General features: G+C 36.9%; 1 protein-coding gene across 2 annotated transcripts in view; it reads right to left on the reverse strand.

Annotated features, from left to right (window-relative positions):
- RAB23 (RAB23, member RAS oncogene family) overlaps nucleotides 1–24,268 on the reverse strand; it is a 34,914-nt gene that overhangs the window by 4,473 nt on the left and 6,173 nt on the right. Inside the window, exons 2-7 of one of the 2 annotated variants that reach the window (XM_045543793.1) lie at nucleotides 21,561–21,780; nucleotides 19,035–19,120; nucleotides 11,291–11,447; nucleotides 9,623–9,705; nucleotides 8,722–8,814; nucleotides 3,774–5,829 (exon numbers count right to left, since the gene is read on the reverse strand). In XM_045543793.1, the coding sequence (XP_045399749.1) occupies nucleotides 5,690–5,829; nucleotides 8,722–8,814; nucleotides 9,623–9,705; nucleotides 11,291–11,447; nucleotides 19,035–19,120; nucleotides 21,561–21,715 (714 nt within the window). In that variant the 5' untranslated portion in view covers nucleotides 21,716–21,780 and the 3' untranslated portion in view covers nucleotides 3,774–5,689. Of the gene's footprint in view, nucleotides 1–3,773; nucleotides 5,830–8,721; nucleotides 8,815–9,622; nucleotides 9,706–11,290; nucleotides 11,448–19,034; nucleotides 19,121–21,560; nucleotides 21,781–24,268 lie in introns of those variants that run through there. The other variant, XM_045543794.1, reaches the window with a different exon arrangement.

Consider the following 24,268-nt stretch of genomic DNA (forward strand, 5'->3'; position numbering starts at 1 on the left):
AGATCATAAGGACATTTAGAGTATGTTTCGCCCTGTCCCAACTCTGTACTGGTCTTAGAATGTAACACAGGGTTTTAGGACAGCCGTTTTGCCACCCCTTGTTGGCACTGCTTCCCAGTGCCTTCTGCCTTCACCTTTAAGGACAGGCTCCCTGGAGTGTGACAGCAGGACCTGCAGAGTTGACAGAAGTGCACTCAAATTTCATCAAAAAGGAAAGAGTGAAAAATCCTTCCCAGTTAAAAGTATGACAAACATGGAATTGACCCTTGTGGTATTTTAATTTAGGGACCCTGACATTAAAAAAAAAAAAAATCCCCAAGCTTTCAGCAGGGCAAGAAGGGGATAATGAATGTGAACTGGCAGCTTCCAGTGCTTGCTTCCTTCCCAGGACCAGCGCTGCATCCTCCAGGGGGCACCATTCACATCACATTCTATTCAGTGAGGTGTTAAGCACAGGGACACAATGAATACACACGTGGTCCTTTGTATTCGTGGGGCTCAGTTCAGCACCCTGACTCAGAGTGCTTAGATTTCACCCCAAAAAGGTGATCAACTAATGAAGAATTCTTCTCTAACATTTTAAAATTGGAAAGCATGAAATAATTTAACAACTACTGGAAGCAGCAGAGTAAGGATCTGGCAAACTAAAAAACATGCAATGATTTTTAACTAGGAAACATCCATGTATTTTCGTCCCTTTCAAATTAGTGACGATTGTGATAAATGCTGACACATTTGAAGATACATTACTTATTACTATTTTTGAAGGCTGGATTTTAGTTTTTTCAAAGACAGATGAAAGTAAAAGAGCTGAGAATCTTGGAAAAGAAAACAGGGACACACAAGTGAACTTGAGCTTAGCCAGTCTCTTATTTTTTTTTTTTTTGTATGTCTACTCATAACAAGCAGGCAAAATGAAAATGGACTTTCTGCTTAGGGACATACCACATTCTTCAATTTTGAATCATGAACTAAGAGTAAACAGATTGAACTAGATCATGCCATCTTTTAATTATCTACCTCAGACTATTAAATGTTGTTGCAGGTATGCTTCCCATGCATATCGTGGGCATGCATATCACCATGAGGGTTGATTTCAGTAACTAGTCCAGCTTTAACATGCAGTGTTCCAGGGAAGACCAGGACATGTTAAGCTGGGCACAGTTACGCACAAGTTTGATAAAGGGCATCAGAAAAGACTGAAAACTCTTGCATTGGAAGATGGATCTAACATTCAGATCTGTGGAGTATTATAAATACATCTCCAAATGTAATCATTACACCTCAGAGGTCTGAAGATGACACAAGCCCTGGGACAAAACACACAAGAGCATACACAGAGGACCTGGCATGAACTCCCAACCCCACCACTAATCAGCAGAGGACCCCAGGACATGTAATTTAGCTTCTGTAAGTCCCTGCCCTCCCAAATTGTAAAATCAAGATACTAATGCTCCTATAAGTTATGAAGTGTAAACCAGATACTGCGTGCAAGGTGCTGAGCATGGTGTCTGACACATAGCAGTTGTTAAATAAATTTGAACTATACCATTATTTTATACCACAATGTAACATAAATGCATATATTGTTATTTGGGGGCCAAAAGCCTCTAAACAAGACAAAAAACTTTTTAAAACAGATACTAATAAAATTATAAAAGTTCCAAGGCAAAATTAAACCACAGCATTACTAAGTTGCATTAAATAACCACTATCAATAAAATGAGTATGTGAAACATGAAATATTTTTAGGTTATTTAGATTTTTAAAGAAGTCACATTATATCTTTCACTATTTAGTGCCACACTGGTGATACTCGTCACACATATCACACAAAATTTCAGCTTTGAAATGCATTTATTTTTTGATTATTGGAATTCATCTTTCATGAAATTTTTATCAAGTAGTGTATTTTAAATTACACTTGAGAGCATTAACTGCAATCCAATAGCAATACATACAAGTGGTTTTCCATTTAAATTTACAAAAGCATTATTTATTAGTAACAAAAATATAGAAGGGATTCAGTTTTCCTTTGAATCCAAAGTTTTAATTTTAGAAGACATTTACCAGCATCCTACTATGGCTATTTCAAGAGCGAGAAGAAAAGGGAGCACTACCTAATAAAGATTATTACAGCCAAATCATCCAGTTATGCAGGAGTTTGGTGACTGGGTATTTCAGATTCCAATGTAGGAGGTTTTTTTTTTTTTTAGACAGAGTCTCACTCTGTTGCCCGGGCTAGAGTGCCGTGGCATCAGCCTAGCTCACAGCAACCTCAAAGTCCTGGGCTCAAGCGATCCTCCTGCCTCAGCCTCCCAAGTAGCTGGGATTACAGGCATGCATCACCATACCCGGCTAATTTTTCTATATATTTTTAGCTGTCCATATAATTTCTTTCTATTTTTTAGTAGAGACAGGGTCTCGCTCTTGCTTAGGCTGGTCTCGAACTCCTGAGCTCAAACAATCCGCCCACCTCGGCCTCCCAGAGTGCTAGGATTACAGGCGTGAGCCACCGCGCCTGGCCTCCAATGTAGTTTTAAATATTTCCTGTTAGCAAATAAATTCACTTGTGTGATACATTTACATATTGTATAGGTGAAAACCTAAAGAGTGACAATAATACACATGAAATTCATACCTAATAGTTAAAACTGAATAAATCCACTTGTTCATTAGATAGGTGCCATGTGAGACAAGCTTTGACCCCATCAGTTCATTTTGTTTTCAAAGAAACAGACACACTACTGATATATTAATGGGAACATTTCAGCAGGTTACCAGTAACTATTTCAAAGGTTTTGAAAAGGATGCTAACAGTAAGATCTTACATGAAGAGAGTACAGCACTGTAAGTTCCGACATTAGGTTCTAAGGCCAACTCCTCATTCTGGGATACTCAGAAAAGGTCTCAGTTCCTAAAAGTCACAGGTCCAACGCAGTACATGTTGCTGAGAGTTCTAAGCACTGCACTGTCAACTTCTGAAACAACCATCTAACTTCACTCCACAACGAGGGAAGTCATTCATCCTCTTTTTGGTAGTGTTAGCCTAACTTTATTTTGAAAAAATACATGTGTGCTATCAACTTTGGGCATTTAACCTGGTTTTACTTAACTATATTGCCTTATGGGAGCTATTCTGTAGACTAATTCATAGGCAGAGACTGAGAAAGGAACAGGAATCCTAAGGAACTCTTGAAATATGGCAATTATTCCACAGCTATACGTCTGCATAATAAAGATTAGCCATAAGGTAAAAAAGTAGATTACAGCACAAATGCACAATAACCTGGGATCTTGGACAAGTTTCTCTTTAGTACACATGGACTCATTAGATATTACCAATAAACTTATTTTGTCAATTTTGAAACCTTTAGAAATTGAAAAATTAACATATCACTTGTGGCTGATTTTCAGGCCTACTTAATTATTTAAAATGACTAATTATGGTTAGGTTTAAAATACAGCAGTGCAAATTGAAAATTCAAATGTGTAACAAAGATTTCTTTTCAGTTCTTATTTTAAAGAAAGGATAAAAGCAGGAGGACCACTTGAGCCCAGAAGTATGAGGCTGCAGCGAGCTATGATGATGCCACTGCACTCTAGCTGGGGCAACAAAGCGAGACTCTGTCTCAAAAAAAAAAAAAAGAAAACAAAAAAAAAGGATAAAACTAAGTACATAAAATTATATTACAAATATAGAGGAACCCCAACCATCAGAGATAACATTTTTTATATAGAAAAGTAACACACTTTTACCTATATGCATTTAATTAATATGAAATATAACTCCAACACATTATATAATGATTTTTCTGCTAATAAAGACCGTAAGTATTTGCTGCAAAATATATTTTGTGCAAAAATTAAAGAGACTGTATTTCCAGAGAGTAGAAAAGATGAATCACTAGCAGGTGTCCACTGTTAGGAACTAAGTTTCTCCCCCACCGCTATCCCACTGCCAGCAATGGGAGTGGTAACAACTGGTGACATAAAAATAAACATTTTATATTACTTTGAAATAGATAAGGCCAGATCGATTTCAGTATTGTGAAAAGTGAACATTTACTCTTGACCACTTAAGGACACACCCTAGGGAATTCTATTATGTTCTCAACATTAATGTGGGCAGGAGGATGAGGGTGGTACAGATGGAAGACTCAAAAAAATAAAGATAAAACATAAAAGAGGAATACATAGAACATCTAGTACAAACAATGAAAAATGACTTCATGACACATTTTCCAAGAAAAGTTATTTTTACGTATTTTGAAATCCTGTAAAAACCAGATATATTGAAAGGGGTTATTTATAGGTTAAAAACAAAGCCACTGATGAATGATAATCAGTTTGAACAGAGTTCATGCAATTATCTTAATTGGAAAGCTACTATCCCAAGTCACAAAATGTATGGTCTGACACATGATTACCTTATTAAATCATTTCTTAAATTATGTATGTGGTGCTGACAGAGCTCTTGAGAAAGTGCTATACAAACTAAAGGTTATAGAAATTTTAAGCGATAATCTTAAAATACAATACAAAAATGTGTACACAAAAGGATGCTTTAGAGTTGCAGGGTATTATAAAATCCATAATTTGGATTAGGACTAATCATCTTTTGTGCGTTTTAAAAAATGGTTAGAATAATCTTGTAAGTTCAAAGTTGGATTCTCAGCAGCAAAAGGCGCTAGAAACACCACCACACTTCACAGGACCTCCTGAATGACCTCAGAGGTGCCGTGGACCTTCTTAGGGACTCTGGGTAACCTTACGACGGCAAGAGCTCACCACGCTTGGGGCAGCCACATGAAAGCGATTTTACAAGTCTCACCTAGGAGATGCTCTAGCATTAAAATGTTCCCACTCCTCTTTTATCTACCCTGTCAGAAATGAAAACTACTTTTAAAAGATATTATAAACAATATAAATTCTGATAGTAAAGCACTATAAAAAGTAGGTATGATATTTTTGGCACAAAGCACTTTTTAAATTCATGCTCATTTTGCAAAATATATGTCTGGAATCTCTCGTTTGAAAATAAAAACATATACACAATGTGTAAATGGTTTTACAAATGAATTAATTAGAATCTACATTTCCTTAAATACTGCACATACCCTTCAGTTCACTCCAGTACCAGATATCTGCATGCACACCTCCACATTCTACATTATACAGATATTGCACAAGTAACGTTGCCAACATACACAATGCAGTCTGGCAAGATTTAGGGTTTACCTTTCTGTATTATTTTTTGTAAGTATTCAGATTCAATACTATTTTCTGGAAAAGCTAGATGACCAATTTCAGAAAAAGAATGCTTATTATCTTTCCCTGATCCATACTATTAAAATCTGTACCAATATATTTAGGCATTTCAATGTGTTTTCCAGCATTTAAAATTCAGCAAAACCTGTTCTTGACATTTCTTACAGCATTCCCTCAAAAATAGGAGAGGCTTTGTCTAATGTAAAAAAATGAAAATAAGTCCATAGGGCAGTAATTTTTCCACCAGGTCTCACTCTACATTCTGAAAAGCATTGTGGAGCTATATTTAAGTCTGTCAACTTTCAGAGACCCATTAGGTGCAAAGTCTGCTAAAAAATTTGTAACATACCATGACAGCCAGATGGATTTCTTACTGAATTGCACAATAGAATTCAATTTTTTTCTTCTCTAAAACATGTTATGGTATGCTACAGCTGCTAAAAGGATTTCTGTTTTTCTTGGTCCTTTGTTTGTTGGGTCTAAGATTGATGACATCTCCACCATTAAGGGTACTTGAATTCTGACCCGAGTGACTTCCACCAGATGTATTAAAGACACCTGTATAAATTGAGGGAAAACACAGAGATTGACACTGATACTCCTCAGAGTTACCTGCTGCATCCAGCTTGTTAGTAAAATCAGTAATATTTTCAAGTATTTATAAATTTTTTCCATTTTTTTTACTGTAGTAAAATACACACAACAAAATTTACCATCCTGACCATTTTTAAGCATACAGTTAAGTAGTATTAAGTATATTCATAATGTTCTGCTATGATCACCACCATCCACTGCCATAACTCTTTTCATCTTTAAAACTGAAACTCCATACCCATTAAATAACAACTCCCCATTCCTCCTCCCCCCATGCCCTGACAACCACCATTCTATTTTCTGTCTCTGATTTTAACTACTCCACCTCATATAAATGCAATTATATAATATATTTTTGTGACTTTCATGTGGCATGTCTTCGAGGTTCATCCATGTTGTAGCATACTGCAGAATCTCCTTCTTTCTTAAGGTTGACTAATAGTCCACTCTGTGTATATACCACATTTTGCTTATCCATTCACACATCGACAGACACTTAAGTACCGACAAATTTTAAAGCTTTTGTCTTTGTTTCACTTATTTTTTAATAGCTAATATATAAGGTACAGAGTTCAAGGGGTACAAAAAAGGTCACACTCAAGTATCCTTTTCACCCTAATCCCTGTCCCTTGCCAGTTCTCCTCCCCTAAGGCAAACGTATTATCAGTTTTCCTATATATCCTTCCAGAAATATTTTATGCATATACAGGAAAAAAATGCATATATATTCTTTTTCCCACTCTTTTCTACTCAAACTATGGCATATTCTATACACTGTTCAGCATCTTTTCACTAACAATCTATTTTTGAAATTTGGAGTCAGTAAATACAATTTTAATAACTTGTTGACTTCACATCATATAACTTCCTAAAGAATACCTAATTTGTAGTTAACAACAGTATTCGTGAGATTTTATGTTAATAAAAACATTGCATATGTAAAAGGTGGTAGTAATATAAGTTTTTCCTACGTAGGCTAAAACAACAACAAGAAAGTGACATGGGCTAACAACAGCAAAAAAGTGGTCTATGGATAAAGTGACAGGTAGCTAAAAGAGATGAACTAAAGAAAAACTTTCAGCTATCATAGTTTCCATTTTGAACTGTGCTGTTCACAAAATAAAATCTCCTATTTACGAACTATTTAGCATCCATGATACACAAAACTCTGGGCCAGAGATACCATCAGGGATACAAAGATGATTAAGATGCCCATAAGAAGTTTACAATCTCATAAGCAAGACAAGATGGTAAACAAGTATTTCTATAAGACATTATATGTTAAGTGTCATAAAACAGACACAAGATCCTAGATTCAAAGGAAGGACTGACTAATTCATAAGAAAGGAAAAACTACCTGAAGAAGGTGGAACTGGACACTTGGTGATGCCCTGGACTTAGATCTCTGTTCCCTCAGAAGAGCTTGAGCCAGATAGACAGCTGAGAGCTTTCTAGATAGTCCTTGAGGAATGAATAGTTCTTCAAAAGATGAGAAAGAGAGGTCATTCTTGATAGAAGAAACAAAATGAGCAGAAGTGAAGAAGGAAGAAAGCCTGGGACATGTTCAGGAAAGATCAAGACCTCTGAGAGAACTAGTACCCAGGGTATGTTATCATAGTGGGGCATAAGGCTACACAGAAGGATGGACAAAACTGCCTTTAAATGTTGGAGTGAAGAGAATCTTCATTTACCTTGTTTCATTAAAGAGCTTTAATCAGTAGACTGGAAGAAGACAGGAGTGGGGCCAAGGAGACTAGACCAGGCAGAGGCTTACTGCAAATGTCCTATGTTGTTTCACAAAGCATATGAGGTATCTGATGGCAGGAACTTATGCAATAAAAATGGCAAAGAAAAAAGAAGCCAGAACCCAGGAAAAAAATCTAAGTTAAAACAAGTCCAAAAAATGCTGTGTGTGTTTATGTATACGCAGTGGGCAGCATGGAATACACATCTGAAGTCCTTAAGAGATTACACAGAAGATTTAGAAGCAGCAAATTTGGCTCCCATATTCCTGGAAGCCAAAGCAAATAGGAAGACATGGTCAATCAGTTACTGTGAAAGAGAAGACAACACACTTGTTCTTCAGGGAATGCTAAAGATCTGCTGGCATAATGTTAAAAAAAAAAAAATCATTAACAGGTAATAAGCAAGATGGTAAGAAAGGGAAAAGGTAAAAGCCAGTACAAGCACACAGTCAGAATAACAAGTATTATAAAGCTCCTTTATATAAAGGATAGGCCTTTATAAAAAGTCTTTATATCTCTGCTGTCTTTCATCTATCAAATGAACCTACAAAATTTAATGGTAAAAAAACAAAACTTGGCTGGGCGCGGTGGCTCACGCCTGTAATCCTAGCACTTTGGGAGGCCAAGGTGGGTGGATCGCTCAAGCTCAGGAGTTCGAGACCAGCCTGAGCAAGAGTGAGACCCCGTCTTTACTGAAAAATAGAAAGAAATCATCTGGCCAACTAAAAATATATATATAGAAAAAAATTAGCTGGGCATGGTGGCACATGCCTGTAGTCCCAGCTACTGGGGAGGCTGAGGCAGTAGGAACGCTTAAGCCCAGGAGTTTGAGGTTGCTGTGAGCTAGGCTGACGCCATGGCACTCACTCTAGCCCGGGCAACAGAGTGAGACTCTGTCTCAAAAAAAAAAAAAAAAAAAAACTTTAACTCAATATACCTTTTAACAAGAGACTTGATACTTGTAAGTTTAATAATCACTGATTTAACAGTTTTTAATCATATTTCTTAAAGAAATTATATATTATACATATTTTAAAATGTATACTAATAATGAGTGGAAAATAAATTTACCAAGTAAACATAAGCTATAATAGAATTTCCTGGTACTTACCAATTTTGTTACTACTTGAATGCATTTGTTCTGGATCCTCAGTTATTTGTTGTTTGAGTTTTTGAAGATATTTTTCAGCCAAATATTTAAAAACTGGAATAAAAAACACCCCTCAACCAGGTCAATATAATTTATATGTGTAAATCTGTTATTTTGCATTACTTATAATATTTATATTACTAAACAAATTTAAAGTTAGAATTAGAAGCATACAATCTAGTTAAAAATTCGACTTTTAAAAATTATTTGGGTAATTCTGAGAATTACAATAATACTAATAAACATACAGTCGTATTTTACTAGTAAAAAAGTTAAATGATACTTGTGGACACTGGCTCTTTTAAGTATTTGAATAGTGACTAATATTCAGCAACACTAAACTGACTCAGTGTTAAAAAGATGTCTGCTTTCTTTAGGTGAAGAAAAGTACCCAGAACAGATACCTGAGCAACAATCTAGTTGTAATCTAATAAATGGCAATAAAAATAACAATCATCTTTCTCTAATCTCACTTTCTTAAACTGGAAAATATTATTAAACAAATTAAGGTCATTGTAACTACCTAATGGAATATCTACTACGGTGTAGTTCTAAAACAATTCAGTAATTTTTAATAGGTATGCATTAAAAACACATATATGCATACATATAAATAGATAGCTTAGATTTTTGAAGATAATAATAAAAACCCCAGACCCCACCAGAGTAACAAGTATTCAAGGACATTAGTAAATAATTAAGGACTCTAACTCAAGGAAGCAGAATGCCTTCAAATTTCACCTGATAGTGGGTGACAAAAAGAAAATTTTGTTCTCATAAATATAATTTCTAAACAAAACAACAGAAAAAACATAGGAATAAAACAAACTTGTTGCAATTGTTTTTTAAAAAGGCAGTTTACCTTCATTCACGTTTAGATCTTCTTTCACTGATGTTCTGTAGAATCTTAACTTTAACCTTTTTGCCAGCGCCTCAGCTTCCTCACTGCACATCAATTAAAAAAATGCTTATAAAGGTACCTTCGGACAGCTTGTTTTAAAGTCACTTCTAATTACATTTACTGAATACAGTTTGGCAGGGCGGGGTGGGAAGGTGGATCAGATCTTTCAGAAAATTTTCACATTTCTTTTAAAAGAAGCTTGACATTGATGCCCAGTTAAAACAAGCTGAAAGCTGTTTTCTCAGTGCTTAAACGGATTTCTAGTCTTCACTACTCTTGGGGGATAAACACTAACCATTACGCTGTATCTGTACACAGAAGGCTTTCTATAAAGTCACTATCTCTGGCCCTAAAATAATTAAATATCACTTTTCTTTACGTAATATTTTAATTAATTTTCTCCTTATCTTTTTAAGAACATTTGGATTTAATTACACTCTGAAAATATTACAGTGAATTACTTATTTTATTCTTGCTGGCCATGAAACAACTTTGCTGCCAAAAGCCAAAGTCTGTCTACAAGAGTGGACTCCTAATTTTAGTTTTGTTAGGACTCCTGACTGTGGACTGCTGATATTAGTTTTATTAGTACTGTAGTAACCGTGCTCTAAATGGCTCCAGAAGATCCCCCGTCTCCCCGTCTTCATGCCCTTGTGTAGTTTCCTCTCACGCTAGGTAATGTAGGTTGGTCTGGGTGTCTAATAATACACAACAGAAGTGAACAGTATGTGACTTCTGAGACTGAGTCGTAAGAGACACTGTGGCTTCTGCCTTGTTTTCTCTTGGATCACCTGCTCTGGGGGAAGCTATCATTTTGTGAAAACACTCATGCAGCCCAAAGGAGAGGCCCAGGTGCCAAGGAACTAAGGCCTCCTGCCAAGTGAGTAAGGAAGGATGGTCAGACCCACTCAAGCCTTTCTATGACTACAGGCCTAGTCAAAATCTTGACTGCAAACGTGAAAAACCACCCAGCTAAGCCACTGCCAAATTCCTGACCTACAGAAACTGATGTAACTACTAAGTTTTGGGCTAATTTGTTATATAGCAATGGATAGCTAATATAAGAACACATAGGAAAAAACAAGGTAAAAACCAAGCAAAGATTTTTAAAGCTAGCAAAAATATTAATAATGCAATGAGTAAATATTCATAGGCAGAAATTATCTGGATGCTAGACTCTGCCCTCAAATTTGAGCAAAATAGTTTTAAATATACAAAAAATATGAACCTGAACCTTTTATTTAAATTCATCAACATGGGGTAGCTATTTATTCTAGATACTAAAACATCTAGGGATGCTTTTCTTAACATTCTTACTATATCCAGGTTTAACTTAACATGAAGAATTGGATTTGTGGTACAAGGACCTGAGGTTGGAATTGTAAAACAGCCCTAAAAATTTATTCCTTTAATTTACTCTACTTACGAATCTGTGAATTTTTTTTTAACCCAAACCAATCACACAGACTAGCTCACAGAAAATTTAAATAAACTAAAACCTTTAAGTAATTAAAACCTTCAAACTATAATATAAAATCTTTTCTAAATTTTGGCATCTATGCAAAAATTAAAATATGTTTTAACTTCACCGAATTACTGTCCGTCCTCCCCGAAAAGTAGCCATCTTACTTCTTTATGCAAGAATCATCCAAAAGATCAATCTTGTTTTGTACAAGTACAGTTGGTATATCTCCAACTTCAGCTACTACTTTCTCTCTCCAACTGGAAATTGCTTCAAAAGATTCCCTGTCTGTGGTAGAAAACACAAGCACGCAAGCCTGGGCTCCTGTAAGGTCACAAAATAAAAATGTTATTTACATTAATGAAACAATCCTATGCAGGGTGGGGGCAACTTTTATCTATTCAAAACAACTTTTATGTAAATAAATGTTGAACTCATCTTTGTAACACTGCTTATTTTTCAACATATACTCTATTTTCTAACTCAGAGAACCAATTTTTATCAAAAACAATGGTGCTCAAATACGTAAACAAGTGTCAAAGTAGCCTCAAAACCATGTACTTTTTTTGAACATCACAAATATATTTAATTCCATTGTAAGGGCTAGATAGGATGGTAAACTAAAAATGAATGATAGGTTGTTTCTAAAATATTCTTGTTAATATTTGTCATTTGCTTCTTAACTTCTTTCAGCACAAATGTAAGAAAAATTTATGAGAAAAAAATCATAATTTGCTCATTTTTTTTTCACTTTTTAAAAAAATTTGTATTATTTTATTTAGTAGAGTATCAGTGATCCTAAGGAACATAATTTGAGAACCAATGCCAAAAGTAAAATATCCATTTATACACACACACACACACACACACACACACACACACACACACACACACACACATATACAGTGGGGGGAGGGAGCTTAGTTTTTTACCCTGTTCGACTGCATAATTCCTGTATTGGATCCATTTGACAATATTTTAACCATCAGCTGTCACTTTGAGCTAATGATACTTAAGATTAAAACTATGGCTGGGTGCTGTGGCTCACACCTATAGTCTCAGCTACTTGGGAGGCTGAGGTGGGAGACTCATCTGAACCCAGGAGTTCGAGACTACAGTGAGCTATGATCCTGCCACTGCACTCCAGCCTGGTAACATAGCAAGACCCTGTTTCTAAATAAATAAATAAGCAGCAAACTCTTGGAAGAAGCTGTTTCACAAATTACTAACTGTTGATTCAGGCAGCACGGTGATAAAAGCAGGTCTGTAAGCAACAAGAGAAAATCATCCTGGAAGTCAAGAGGATTTCCTCAAATCAAGGCATGCTTTCTTCCTGTTATTCCTTCCTTACAGATCCCTCAGATATAAAAGTTTCCTATTAAGATTCAAGACATGCCTGGGCTACCTAAGACACTCTAGGGCCAAAAATAATTTCTATATCACCAGAGGAATAGTGTAGAAAGCAAAAGATCACAGAATGAAAAAAAAAAAAAGGAAAAAAAACACAGCAGTTTGCTATCTGTAAAAGCAGAAGATTCATCTGGAAAAATCATCCCCACTATAAAAGCAGGTTTTATTTATTTATTTATTTATTCTGGAGACAGAGTCTTGCTCTGTTGCCCGGGCTAGAGTGAGTGCCATGGCGTCAGCCCACCTCACAGCAACCTCAAACTCCTGGGCTCAAGCGATCCTACTGCTTCAGCCTCCCGAGTAGCTGGGACTACAGACATGCGCCACCATGCCCAGCTAATTTTTTTTTTCTATATATATAGTTTTAGTTGGCCAGATAATTTCTTTCTATTTTTAGTAGAGACGGGGTCTCACTCTTGCTCAGGCTGGTCACGAACTCCTGACCTCGAGCAATCCACCTGCCTTGGCCTCCCAGAGTGCTAGGATTACAGGCGTGAGCCACCGCGCCCGGCCAAAAGCAGGTTTTAAATCAAATAATAAATTAATTATACAAACTGAAAGAGCAAGAAAGACACCCTGAGACTTTCTTAGAATTTGAAGAGAAATAAAACTGAAGAAATCACATTAGTATACTGATAAATAAATTTATACTTACTTGAACTCTTAACATTCAGGGTTCAGGCTATGCTACCCCAAAATATGGCACCCTGGCATACTGAATGTTTTAAGCTGAAGAAATTTGAGAAAGCAGCAGAAGGAAGAAGCCTCCCCACCCCCTTCTAAAACTCAAGATTTTCTGACTTCCCCTGAAGCAGTCATATGGCCCTTATGTGAGAGGTGTTCACCCTATACTGGGAAGAAAGGAACATCCTTATTGCCAAAGATGAAGGAACAAAACGAAGAATCCAAGCAAACAGGCCTTGCTAAGTTCAATACACTTACCCCATACTCTCTGTCGTATCATTTCTCCACAACTCTCCAATCTCCATCAAATCTACTATAAAAACAGTAAGGTTTAACTATTTCTTCAGTCTTCATTTCCTTACCAAGGCTCTCATGTCAAATACATTAGGCTGGGCGCAGTGGCTCACGCCTGCAATCCTAGCACTCTGGGAGGCTGAGGCGGGTGGATCGTTTGACCTCAGGAGTTCGAGACCAGCCTGAGCAAGAGCAAGACCCCGTCTCTACTAAAAATAGAAATTATATGAACAACTAAAAATATATACAGAAAAAATTAGCCAGGCATGGTGGCGCATGCCTGTAGTCCCAGCTACTCGGGAGGCTGAGGCAGGAGGATCGCTTAAACCCAGGAGTTTGAGGTTGCTGTGAGCTAGGCTGACGCCATGGCACTCTAGCCTGGGCAACAGAGTGAGACTCTGTCTCAAAAAAAAAAAAAAAACCAAAAAAACCCCCAAAAAACCTTACATTAAATAAATTTGTATGCTTTTCTCTTGTTAATCTGTCTTTTGCTATGGGGCCCCAGCCATGAACTAAGAAGGGTAGAGGGAAAAGATACTTCTCACTCCCTACACTAGCATGAGGCTAGTGATTTTAAATGTCCAGTAGGACCACTTAGCAGGTGACAGGGGCTCAGCATAAAGGAAGATGGAGGTAAAATGCTTGTGAAGGGGTTTAGAATATGCCACTGTGGCATAAAAATTATTCTGAACATTTTAAATATTTTAAGAACATATTTGAGTCCTTACAATTCCTTATCTTCCTAAAAGCAGAGCCTCCCAAAAGAACTCAATGTCATAAATTCCCAGGATGGGGAATACTGACTCTTATCACCAGCACCACACACAAAAACATTAGTCACAAACTGTCTTATCTCCCATCTATTCTCCTAAGGGCCCATTTATCTTTATCTTTCCAGAAATCATTTATTTTCCCATAAATGCCTTTCTCCTCCTTCCCTTCCTCTATTTAAGATGGTATATAGGCCCCAAATTCTAACCCTCTCCTTGAGTTACATTTTTCTGTGAACTCCCACTTGTACAAGATTAAATTTATCTTTTCTCTTACTAGTCTGCCTTTTGCCAGCATAATTCACAGCCCCCCCCCAATGACTGAACCTAAGAGGGTAGAGGAAGTCTTTCCTCCTCTATACTTCATTGCCCTGGGTCACAAAGGAAAAAAGCAACTGCCAGAAGTGAGTATAGGTGCCCAGAAGAAACACCCCCAAGAATGGGAAATTTGGAGGAATCCAGGACCATCACCTAGAGAAAGAATCATCTTCTAACATCTGCCATGCTACCCTTGCCTCTCAATTCCCTTTCCTCCTACATCTGACCCAGGAGAAGGAAGAAACATCTCTTGTAAGCTAGGGAGAAGAATGGAGAAGGAATGAAGCAACAAACATCCCCTTCCCAGACAATGGCTACTGGCCTGTTAAAAGTTTCAGAGTGGATAAGAGCTGTAATGCTAAATGACATTTGGAGTTTTGATTATCATACAGGACTACTGGCTATTCTAATTTCCAAATTGAGATTGTTTATGACTAGTACTATGAGGCAGTTGAAAAAAATTACTTGAGAGTGACCATAAAAGACATGAGCTAAAAGGAATTTTCATTTAAGGTCAAGGAAAGGACTTCTGCCTCCTCCTACCGCCCAATAAAATGTAAGGGGATGGGGAGAGACAAAAACAAAGTTGCATTTTGGTAACTTAGGAGCTGTGCCCGTTCAACATACCAATTACCATAAATATTCTTAATTCAAAAATGACACTATATTGTGATCCTTTCTTTTTCTTCCTGTGATCTCAAGTTCTTTGTTGGTACCAGTTATCTTTAGGAAAGTCAGTGCTTTTAATTTCTCTGTTCTAGTCATTTGGACATATCTTACACTCTTGGTATTTAAAGGCAGCTAGTGTTTTCACTTCATTTGAGATCCCAAAAGGCTTCCTAATATGATCTGTGCTCTGTTGTAACTTATTTAGAAGAAGGTCATGTTTCAACATGTCTTGACTACAGTTAAGCCACCATTCCAAGACCGTAACGATGCCTTTGAACAATGTTTTTGGCATAATAGGTTTTTTAAATAAATTATAATAATATTTTTAAAAATTTTTTAATTTGTTGATTTTTTATGCAGTATGAATAACATATTTCTAGGATTTAAACCAGTGAATCATAACTTTATAAGGCATAGTGTTTCTATCACTAAATTTGTATCTTAACTCATTCTTTCTAGCCCTTAACTTCTTTTCCTGATCTTTATTTCTATTTATTTACATATTACCTGACTCTACTAGTAGCAGATATTATCTGATTGCCTAGGTGGCATCTCTTCTTAAAAACACCTCTCCCCCACTGTATAGTAGCCATATGGTTTAGGTGGACTAAACCTATCCTCTGTGGGGGTGGGGGTTACATGATTCCAGCCAATTAATCACATCCCTCTGACTACTGCAATCAAGTCAAGGGTAGTCTAATCAGAGAAAAGCTCAGGACTTCATTGTTGTGGAAAGTAATCCTCTCTCCCCAAGGATGTAAACGCAGCATGTGGCTTTCATTGCTCCTGGCAGCAATCTTGCAACCAAGAGGAAAACCAGCATGAGCAGGTACTCCACAGAGGGAGGAGGCAAGGCCAGGAGAATCAGTAAGGTTACAGCCTGAACAAACCACAAGTAAAATCTATGCTACTTCCAGACTTGTCTATGAAATCAATAAACTTTCTTTGTAGTTTAAACCAGTTTGAAATTACTTTTCTGTTGTCAGCAACCAAAAGCATTCTGATAGAACCCCAAAGGAAAATACAGAAGAATGTTCAATATATCATTTTTCAAATTTATGTATAATTGCTACTTTTCTTCCTTAATTCAAATTGTATTATGATAAATGTTTATTTTTGCAATTTAGAAAAAGAAGAAGCTGAAATTCCAAAGACCTCAGTATCCCACCCTCTTTGCCATTTTAATATAGTTGGCTAAAAAAAATTACATTATTAAGATAAGCTTTTAACAGACATCTATTTATAAGCTTAAGGCCACTTTAAAATGTTAACTATAGAGAAACCAAAGCTATTTAAAGCCTTTTAGTTCAAGAAACACAGTAATTTAAATATCACCCATAGTAAATTAAGATGTAAATACTAATAATTATGGGCTCTCTTTTTAGTTTCTGGCAGAAAATGGTTTTTGCATACATATTAAAGGAAAATGGTATGATTTGAGGAGATCTTAAAAGTACTAACCTATAATAAGAAGTATACAACAGGCAGGGTATGGTGGCTCATACCTATAATCTTAGCATTTTGGGGAGGCTGAGCCAGGAAGATTGCTTGAGGCTGGGAGTTTGAGACCAGCCTGGGCAACATACCGAGAGCATGGCCAACATACTGAGACCCCATCTCTAAAAAAATAAAATGAGCCCAACATGGTGGCATGTGCCTGTAGTCCCAGCTACTTGGGAGGCTGAGACAGTATTGCTTGAACCCATGACTTGGACTTTCAACGCTGCAGTGAGCTATTGTGCCACTTCACTCCAGCCTGAGTGACAGAGCAAGATCCTCTCCCTAAATGATAAATTTTAAAAAAAGACAAGAAAGAATTTGGAGATTTCTCAAGGGTAAAGTGCACGTGAGGAATCAATAGATGAGGCTAGATATACAAGAAGAAACACAATCGCAACGTCCTGCACATATGATGCTAAAGTGCCTGACCTTCCTCCTCAAACAAGAGAAAGTTACTTAAGAGTTTTAACCAAGGAAGTAATTTGATAGTGGGAAGAATAAAATAGTTTTCATTTGACTGCATCTATTTTCTCAAAGAAGAACAAAGCAAGGAAATCAACTGAGAGTGGAGAGGAGGAAGGGATCCTGAAGGTTAAGGGGCAAGAGAAAACATAAAATAGCTCTTTTGGAAAATGGTAAAAAGACTTGAGTAAAGAAATGTATTTAAAGTGACTGGCAGCACAGAGTACTCATTAAAGTTACGTGATCATAATGTCAAAGTTCAGTCAGAATGCTTCTGTCTGATATTCTCAATAAGGTTCAAGTGCATGGATGCAGATTAGTAGACAGTTGGGTTTAATTGGATTGGGCATTTTGCTGAGCAAGTAATATGCAGAGTGCAGGTTAGGACTTAAAGGTGTTTGCAAGCAAATGTTTACAGGACTAGAAAAATTAATCTAAGTTAAGGAAGGAAAGAAGTAAAGCCATGTGGAAGGTCATATTTAAAAAGAGGCAGGGTAAGGTGAAAAGAAGTTCTCAGTGGTTTCAAGGTCAGGTTAAGAGTCTGGGTATTAAAAGTTAGCAAGCTGGAATTAGGAAGTAGCGGTTAGAGAGTGGGAGGCCACAGAGGCTTAGATTTTACAGGTAATAAAAAAGACTGTTGGCCTTGAGAACAAGGAAATGAGGAACAGGCTGAATTTCCAAAAAGTAATCTGAACAATTATGGAGAAGAATGAGCCAGATGCCAGTGATATCAGGAAGGAGGCAGAAGTCCATGAACCATAGCAACTAGGGGGGATTAGCAGTAGGTAGAAGGCTCAAGACTTGGACTTCCAAAGTGCTAACGTTTTGGAAGACACCTTCTGTCCAATACCCTTCAGGTCTTCAAGAATGTGGGGAGGTGGGGATATAGGTAAAAAGATGGCCACCACCAGAGAAGGCAGCAGGGGAAGTCATGTCTTTAAGAAACAATCAAGTTTTACTTACAACAAGAAGGTGAAAAGTTCCGAAAAGAGGGCTGCCAGAGAAGGAATAATCAGTGATTATCAGTCAACTGTGCCTTTATATTTCCCACAACATCTAGGAAATACAGAGTATTAAATGCCTGTCAATATGAATTATCAATTAATATTTGCTTGACATCAATAGGCCATAATGTTACATGGTACTAGATCAAACTTTCAATTACCGTGTCCTTTCATTTCAATTACCATTGACAGTGAGTTAGAGGAACAATAAAAATTTTAAATTCCAAAAGAAAAGGATTAAATTTTTTTAAAAAATGTTAAAAGGAAACTTTTAAGTTCTATTTAAAAGTTTAATTTAGGCTTTTCTTAAGGAATTTAAGCTCACATTGTAGAGCCTTCAGTTCTATAGTCATGCTTCCTTCCTCTCACAGGTATCTCACGCTTTCTGTGAATTCCTATAGTGCTGAAAAGGTTTCACTGTGTGACTTCATGTGTCATAACAAAATGCCATCTTATTTGCAGGCATTTTACTTTTTCGTATGTTAATTTCCACTTTCTATGTAGTCATTTCCTTGGGATCAGAGTAGGCATTTAACAGTTTTTGACTGATTTGGTCTGGGAATGCCTAAACAAGTCAAATAATTTTAAGGCACAAACTGTCTACAGTACAAAATGTTACCTGCCACTCTACAAGATCTTTAGAAAAATAATGAACTGGGGAAAGTATTTAAAAAACACTTTGCAAGCATTTGAACTATTCTTAGAGAGAAACTCTTACATGGGAAACAAGGAAAATAAAGTTCTTTATTTAGCCAAAATAATATGCCCAAACAAAAAAATAAATAAATCCTGCATTTTACCTCGATAGTAGGCCTTTGTAATTGCATCAAATTCCTCTTGACCTGCAGTATCCCATAACATTAGTCTGACATCTTCATCATTAACTCTGAAACAGGAGATAAATTTATTTCATATGTAAAGGAAAATATTTTTGGTAATATAGCTTTGTGTATATTTTTATTTTTCAAATCCAAAGGTATTAAAACTACATATGCTCCTCACCTTACAACAGGGTTATGTTCCAATAAGCCCATTTGGGGGTCATATTCTGATAAATCAATTGTAAGTTGAAAATAGTGTAAGTCAAAAATGCATGTAATATACCAATAAACCCGTCAAAAATCATAAGTTGAACCATTGTAAGTCCAGCTGCTCCTTGATTTAAGATGGGGCTATGTCCTGATAAACTCATTGTAAAGTTGAAACTCAAAAGCTGAACCACCATAAATTGGGGACCAGCTGTGCATTGTCAGTTTCACTCTGAAAAAGTCTGAGTACTTTTAAGCTGTAGCTTTACACATGATTTTGATTTACCTGCCATGTTTTTTTCCTTTGACAACAGTCACAAGTAGTGGTGGCTCTAGGATGACCAGTACTGGCAAAGGTCAGGGCTTGCTCTCCTCTCCCTACACCATCCTAATGGGTTCTGGTGCTTAAGGACAGAACGAGAATAAGAAGGGGAAAAAGCAGTTTACCTGCTTGGTTCCCCTTTAACTTAAAATCTACTCTCCTTTGTCATACAGTTGATTCTCATTATTCACAATAGTTATGTTTTATAATGTCACAGTGAACACTGAATTAGCAAATACTGAACCACTGCTCTTAGGGGAAATACAGGGTCAGGTTCCTGAGAATCCCTGGTTACATTTCGTCAATTGATCAATACATAACCTTGTTTTGTGTTTCTATTTAAAGACACCTTATTACTATATACTGTAAATTCATTAACACTGAACTCATGACCAACTGCACTATAACTCATGCCTGATCAAAGCGTATCTAACACACATATTTTCTCCATAAGGTACATCACAGCCTTCCTGTACTCAAAAACACTCAGCAGCACTTCAGCACTACCACTGGGGGCCTTTGTAAACAGCAAGATCATCAAAAAAAAGCACTATACAGAGCACAAACAAGACACATGTCCACTGTATGAGAGCTGAAGCAAGTAGGAAGAGTATCACCTTGTTTGACAAACTCAGCTGGCAAAGTCCATGTTGGACAACTTTAATATTTTGCTGCTCTGTGCATGTCCACAAAAGACCACAAAAGCACTACAAATACTGATTTGGGGGCTACAAATAACTTTTAGCAAGAATCTACGAATAATGAGGATCAACTAAATATTAAAATAGTTATTTGGTTTCAGGTAAATATGGAAGTATTTGAAAAAAAAAAAGAGGGTGGCTGGGCGCAGTGGCTCACACCTGTAATCCTAGCAATTTGGGAGGCCGAGGCAGGAGGATCATTTGAGGCCTTGAGACCAGCCTGAGTAACAGTGAGACCCGTCTCTACCAAAAAAGAAACAAACAAAAAAATTAGCCAGGCACGGTGGCACGTGCCTGTAATCCCAGCTACTCGGGAAAGGGATCTTTTGAGCCCAGAAATTCAAGGTTACAGTGAGCTAGGATGGCACCACTGCACTCCAACCTTGGAGAGAATGTAAGACCCTGTCTCTAAAAAAATACAAACAAACAAAAAAAGAGGGTAATAGAATACAAATTAGAAATGAAACAATCTTTGAAACAATGAACACAATTATATTTGATGTTAAAGTTGGACCAGTACTTCAGATGTTTAATGTTTCCTATTTCCATAATACATTGTAGTTTGTCTCCTACAGTTTAAAAAATCCTTAAAAGGTCTTAAGACCATTGACAAAAAGTATTACTCTGATGTGTTGTAGATTCCAACTGGATTTCCTAAAGTAGGAGTTCCTCTTCATAGGTGAACTTAATCCTCCTAAATCTGTTTTCTCTTATTTCTTTGGAGTAAAAGCAAATTATAAATTCTCTATACAGTCTTCTATACAGTCTTGTACAGACTCTATACAACTTCTAGGCAGTCTTGCCTTGTTTTAAAAAGAGACATTCTAAGCAAAAAGAGCCCATAATATAAGAGATGAAAACTTTAAGAGATGGGTAACTTTCATCCCAAGTAAAATAGCAAACGAAAATCTCATTAGAGTCAAACATCAGTTTGTGTTTAGAAGTGCCCAAGGTGTCACCAGTAAATATAAACCATATATGAGATAAGAAAAAAAGTGGTTCCCTGGTAGTTTAGTGGTCAGGAAAAAAAAGGTGGAAAGGGAAGAGGGGAATAGAAGAAAAAGGAAAAATGAGAGAGGAAGGGAAAAGAGATGAAAGGGAAAAAAAGACAGAAGGATAAAGATACTTATGGTAATGAATAATTGAAAACAACCATCAAGTGCCACTAGTTGCCTAACCTTGGACTGTACTGTAATTAGTTACTATTATTCCAATGAAAGTCTTAGACACAGTTCACAAATCAAAATCAAAGGGATAAAATGGCCAAGTACATACTGGATTTGTCGCTCCAAAAAATCAACTCCAATGGTTTTCTTGTAGTCTTTCGTAAAAATGCCTTTGCAGTATCGCTGAATCATACTTGATTTCCCAACTGCTCCATTCCCTACAACCACCATCTTGATGGCCACTTCCATATCTTCCTCCAACATTTTTGGAGTTGAAATGGTTTCCGTACCAACTCTAATTCCAGGTGATTAGATCTTCTCTCTCAAATCTGTGGTTAAAAAAAATGAAATTATTTTTTCATGACACAAAAATTGTATAAAATAAACTGTAATTGTTTTGTCAAGAAATAATCATATTGCATTGCACGAATATGCTTCCATGAATGAGGGCCTCTCCCCACCCCTTTTAGATAATGTAAATTCTTTGAAAGGTGAAACAGTATCATTCATTTTTTAATCCTCACCAATAGCATAATGCATAACATTGACATATCAATAAATGCCTAGAAGTTCTCCCTTTCATAGAGATGAAAACTATCGGCGTTTGACTTGAGGCCTAATTTAAAGCTGCCACTTACTAGTTCTGTGCTCTTAATGAAGTTATTGCTTAACTTCTGTAAGCTTCCATTTCCTGGCAATAATATCTACCTCACAGGGTTGTTAATCAATGACACATATGAAGCACTTGGCATAGTGAAAGTTAAGTATTCAAAAAATTAGTACAGGGTGAACATCTTTAATCCCAAAATCCAAAATCTGAAATGCTCCAAAATCTGTAACTTTTTGAGCACTGACATGATGCAAGTGGAAAATTCCATACCTTATGTGTAAGGGGTCATACTCAAAATGCAGTCAAAACATTTTTTCATGCACAAATTTAAAATACTGTATAAAATTACCTTCAGGCTATGTGTCTAAGTTATATATGAGACATACATGAATTTCCTGTTTAGACTTAGGTGCCATCCTCATGATACTTGCGCGTATCTCATTATATATAAACCAATATTTTAACATCCAAAAACACACAAAATCGAAGGCACTTCTTCTGGTCTCAAGCATTTTGAATAAGAGATACGTAACCTGTAGTTTTATATAACATAATAAATCCTCCATAGTGTATTATTAAATGGGCAAAAAATACAAAATCTGTGGAAACTGCTTTTCAACCTCACAGGCAATAATTAATATCCCTAGAAGAGCACCCCAAAGAAAGGTTTTATATAATAACGTACAACCATGTGTCAGCATTGGGTTCTTGTTTACACTGCTTTAGTGTTCAGGTTACAATAAATCCTGTACAAATAATTTATACCACACACTCTTGCTTTAGTTTCAGATTAGTTATAGTTACTCACACAATAAAAGTAATGTGCACCATTTGCATTTTAGACTGAAAAGAACAGAAAGTCATTTTCTCTTTAAAATTACTAGTTAGGCTCCTGCCCATTTAGGTATTAAATTCTAACTACCTTCGCTGAAAATCCATCTATACAATAACTACACTAAGCAAGTCTGAAATGTGAAGAACATTCCTTTCTTTGTCCCTAATAGAGTCGCAGCAGTTGTCCCTAATACTTCACAAACTTGAATGATCAGACAAATTATCTAGGAGTACTTGTTAAAGTATGGGTTCTGGTCTCTAACTCAGACATAATTAATCAGAAATCTCAGGGGAATGGCGTGGAGTCTCATTTTTAAAACAAGCATAGAAGTGTTGCTTAACTCTTTCCTCAAGAGCTGCCAGCTGGCAGTCTCCAGCTGCCACACCTTCAGGATCCGTGGCCCTGCCCACTCCCACTGAGGCCACACTCTGTCCAAGGTGAAGACAGAACAGGCAGTGCCAATTCAAGAGTCAGGCCAACTCTGCCCAACATGGGACTCCTCTTTGCTCTGGGGCTCCCTATCAATCTCTGGTTGAGATCTTCTCAGAGCTGCACTGCCAGCTGGGGCTCTTTCCACCCAAACCTCCTTTCTCCTTTCACAGGTGTCAAGCTGGCATTGCAGCCTGAAGGCCTTCCTCTCTATCCATCACAGCCATTTCCCCCAATAAATCTCTTGTACTTCTAATTCCATCTTGATGTTTGCTTCCTGGAGAACTTGAATGGACACACATGCCAAGTGATTCTATAATCAGGTAAATGTTAGAACCATTACCCTAGCCCAGTGACTCTCAATCCTGGCTACACACTGGAATCATCTAGAGAACTTTAAAAAATAAAGGACCTGGATTCTGTCCTCTGAGTATGTGATTTAAATGGTCTAGGGTACAGCCTGGACATCAAGTACCACCACCTTCCTACTCTATAGAAAGGTGTGGTCTTCATGACACTTACAGGTAAATCTAAATTTTTTTTTTTTTTTTTTTGAGACAGAGTCTCACTCTGTCGCTAGCCGTGCCATCAGCCTAACTCCCAGCAACCTCAAACTCCTGGACTCAAGGGATCCTCCTGCCTCAGCCTCCTGAGTAGCTGGGACTTTAGGCGCACATCACCACGGCTGGCTAATTTTTTCTATTTCTAGTAGAAACGAGGTCTCACTTTTGCTCAGGCTGGTCTTGAACTCCTGAGCTCCAGCAATCTCCCACCTCGGCCTCCCAGGGTGCTAGATTACAGCTGTGAGCCACTGCGCCCGGCCTAAATCTAAAACTCTTAACATAATCTGACTCTTGCTCATCCAGCTGTAACTTACACTGGTTAGTTCTTAAAAAGCAGATCCCTTTTTTCTACCTAAACAATTCTTTACCCCAGAAGACTG

Source organism: Lemur catta, chromosome 2, assembly GCF_020740605.2.
Source record: "Lemur catta isolate mLemCat1 chromosome 2, mLemCat1.pri, whole genome shotgun sequence".
Classification (NCBI taxonomy): Eukaryota; Metazoa; Chordata; class Mammalia; order Primates; family Lemuridae; genus Lemur; species Lemur catta.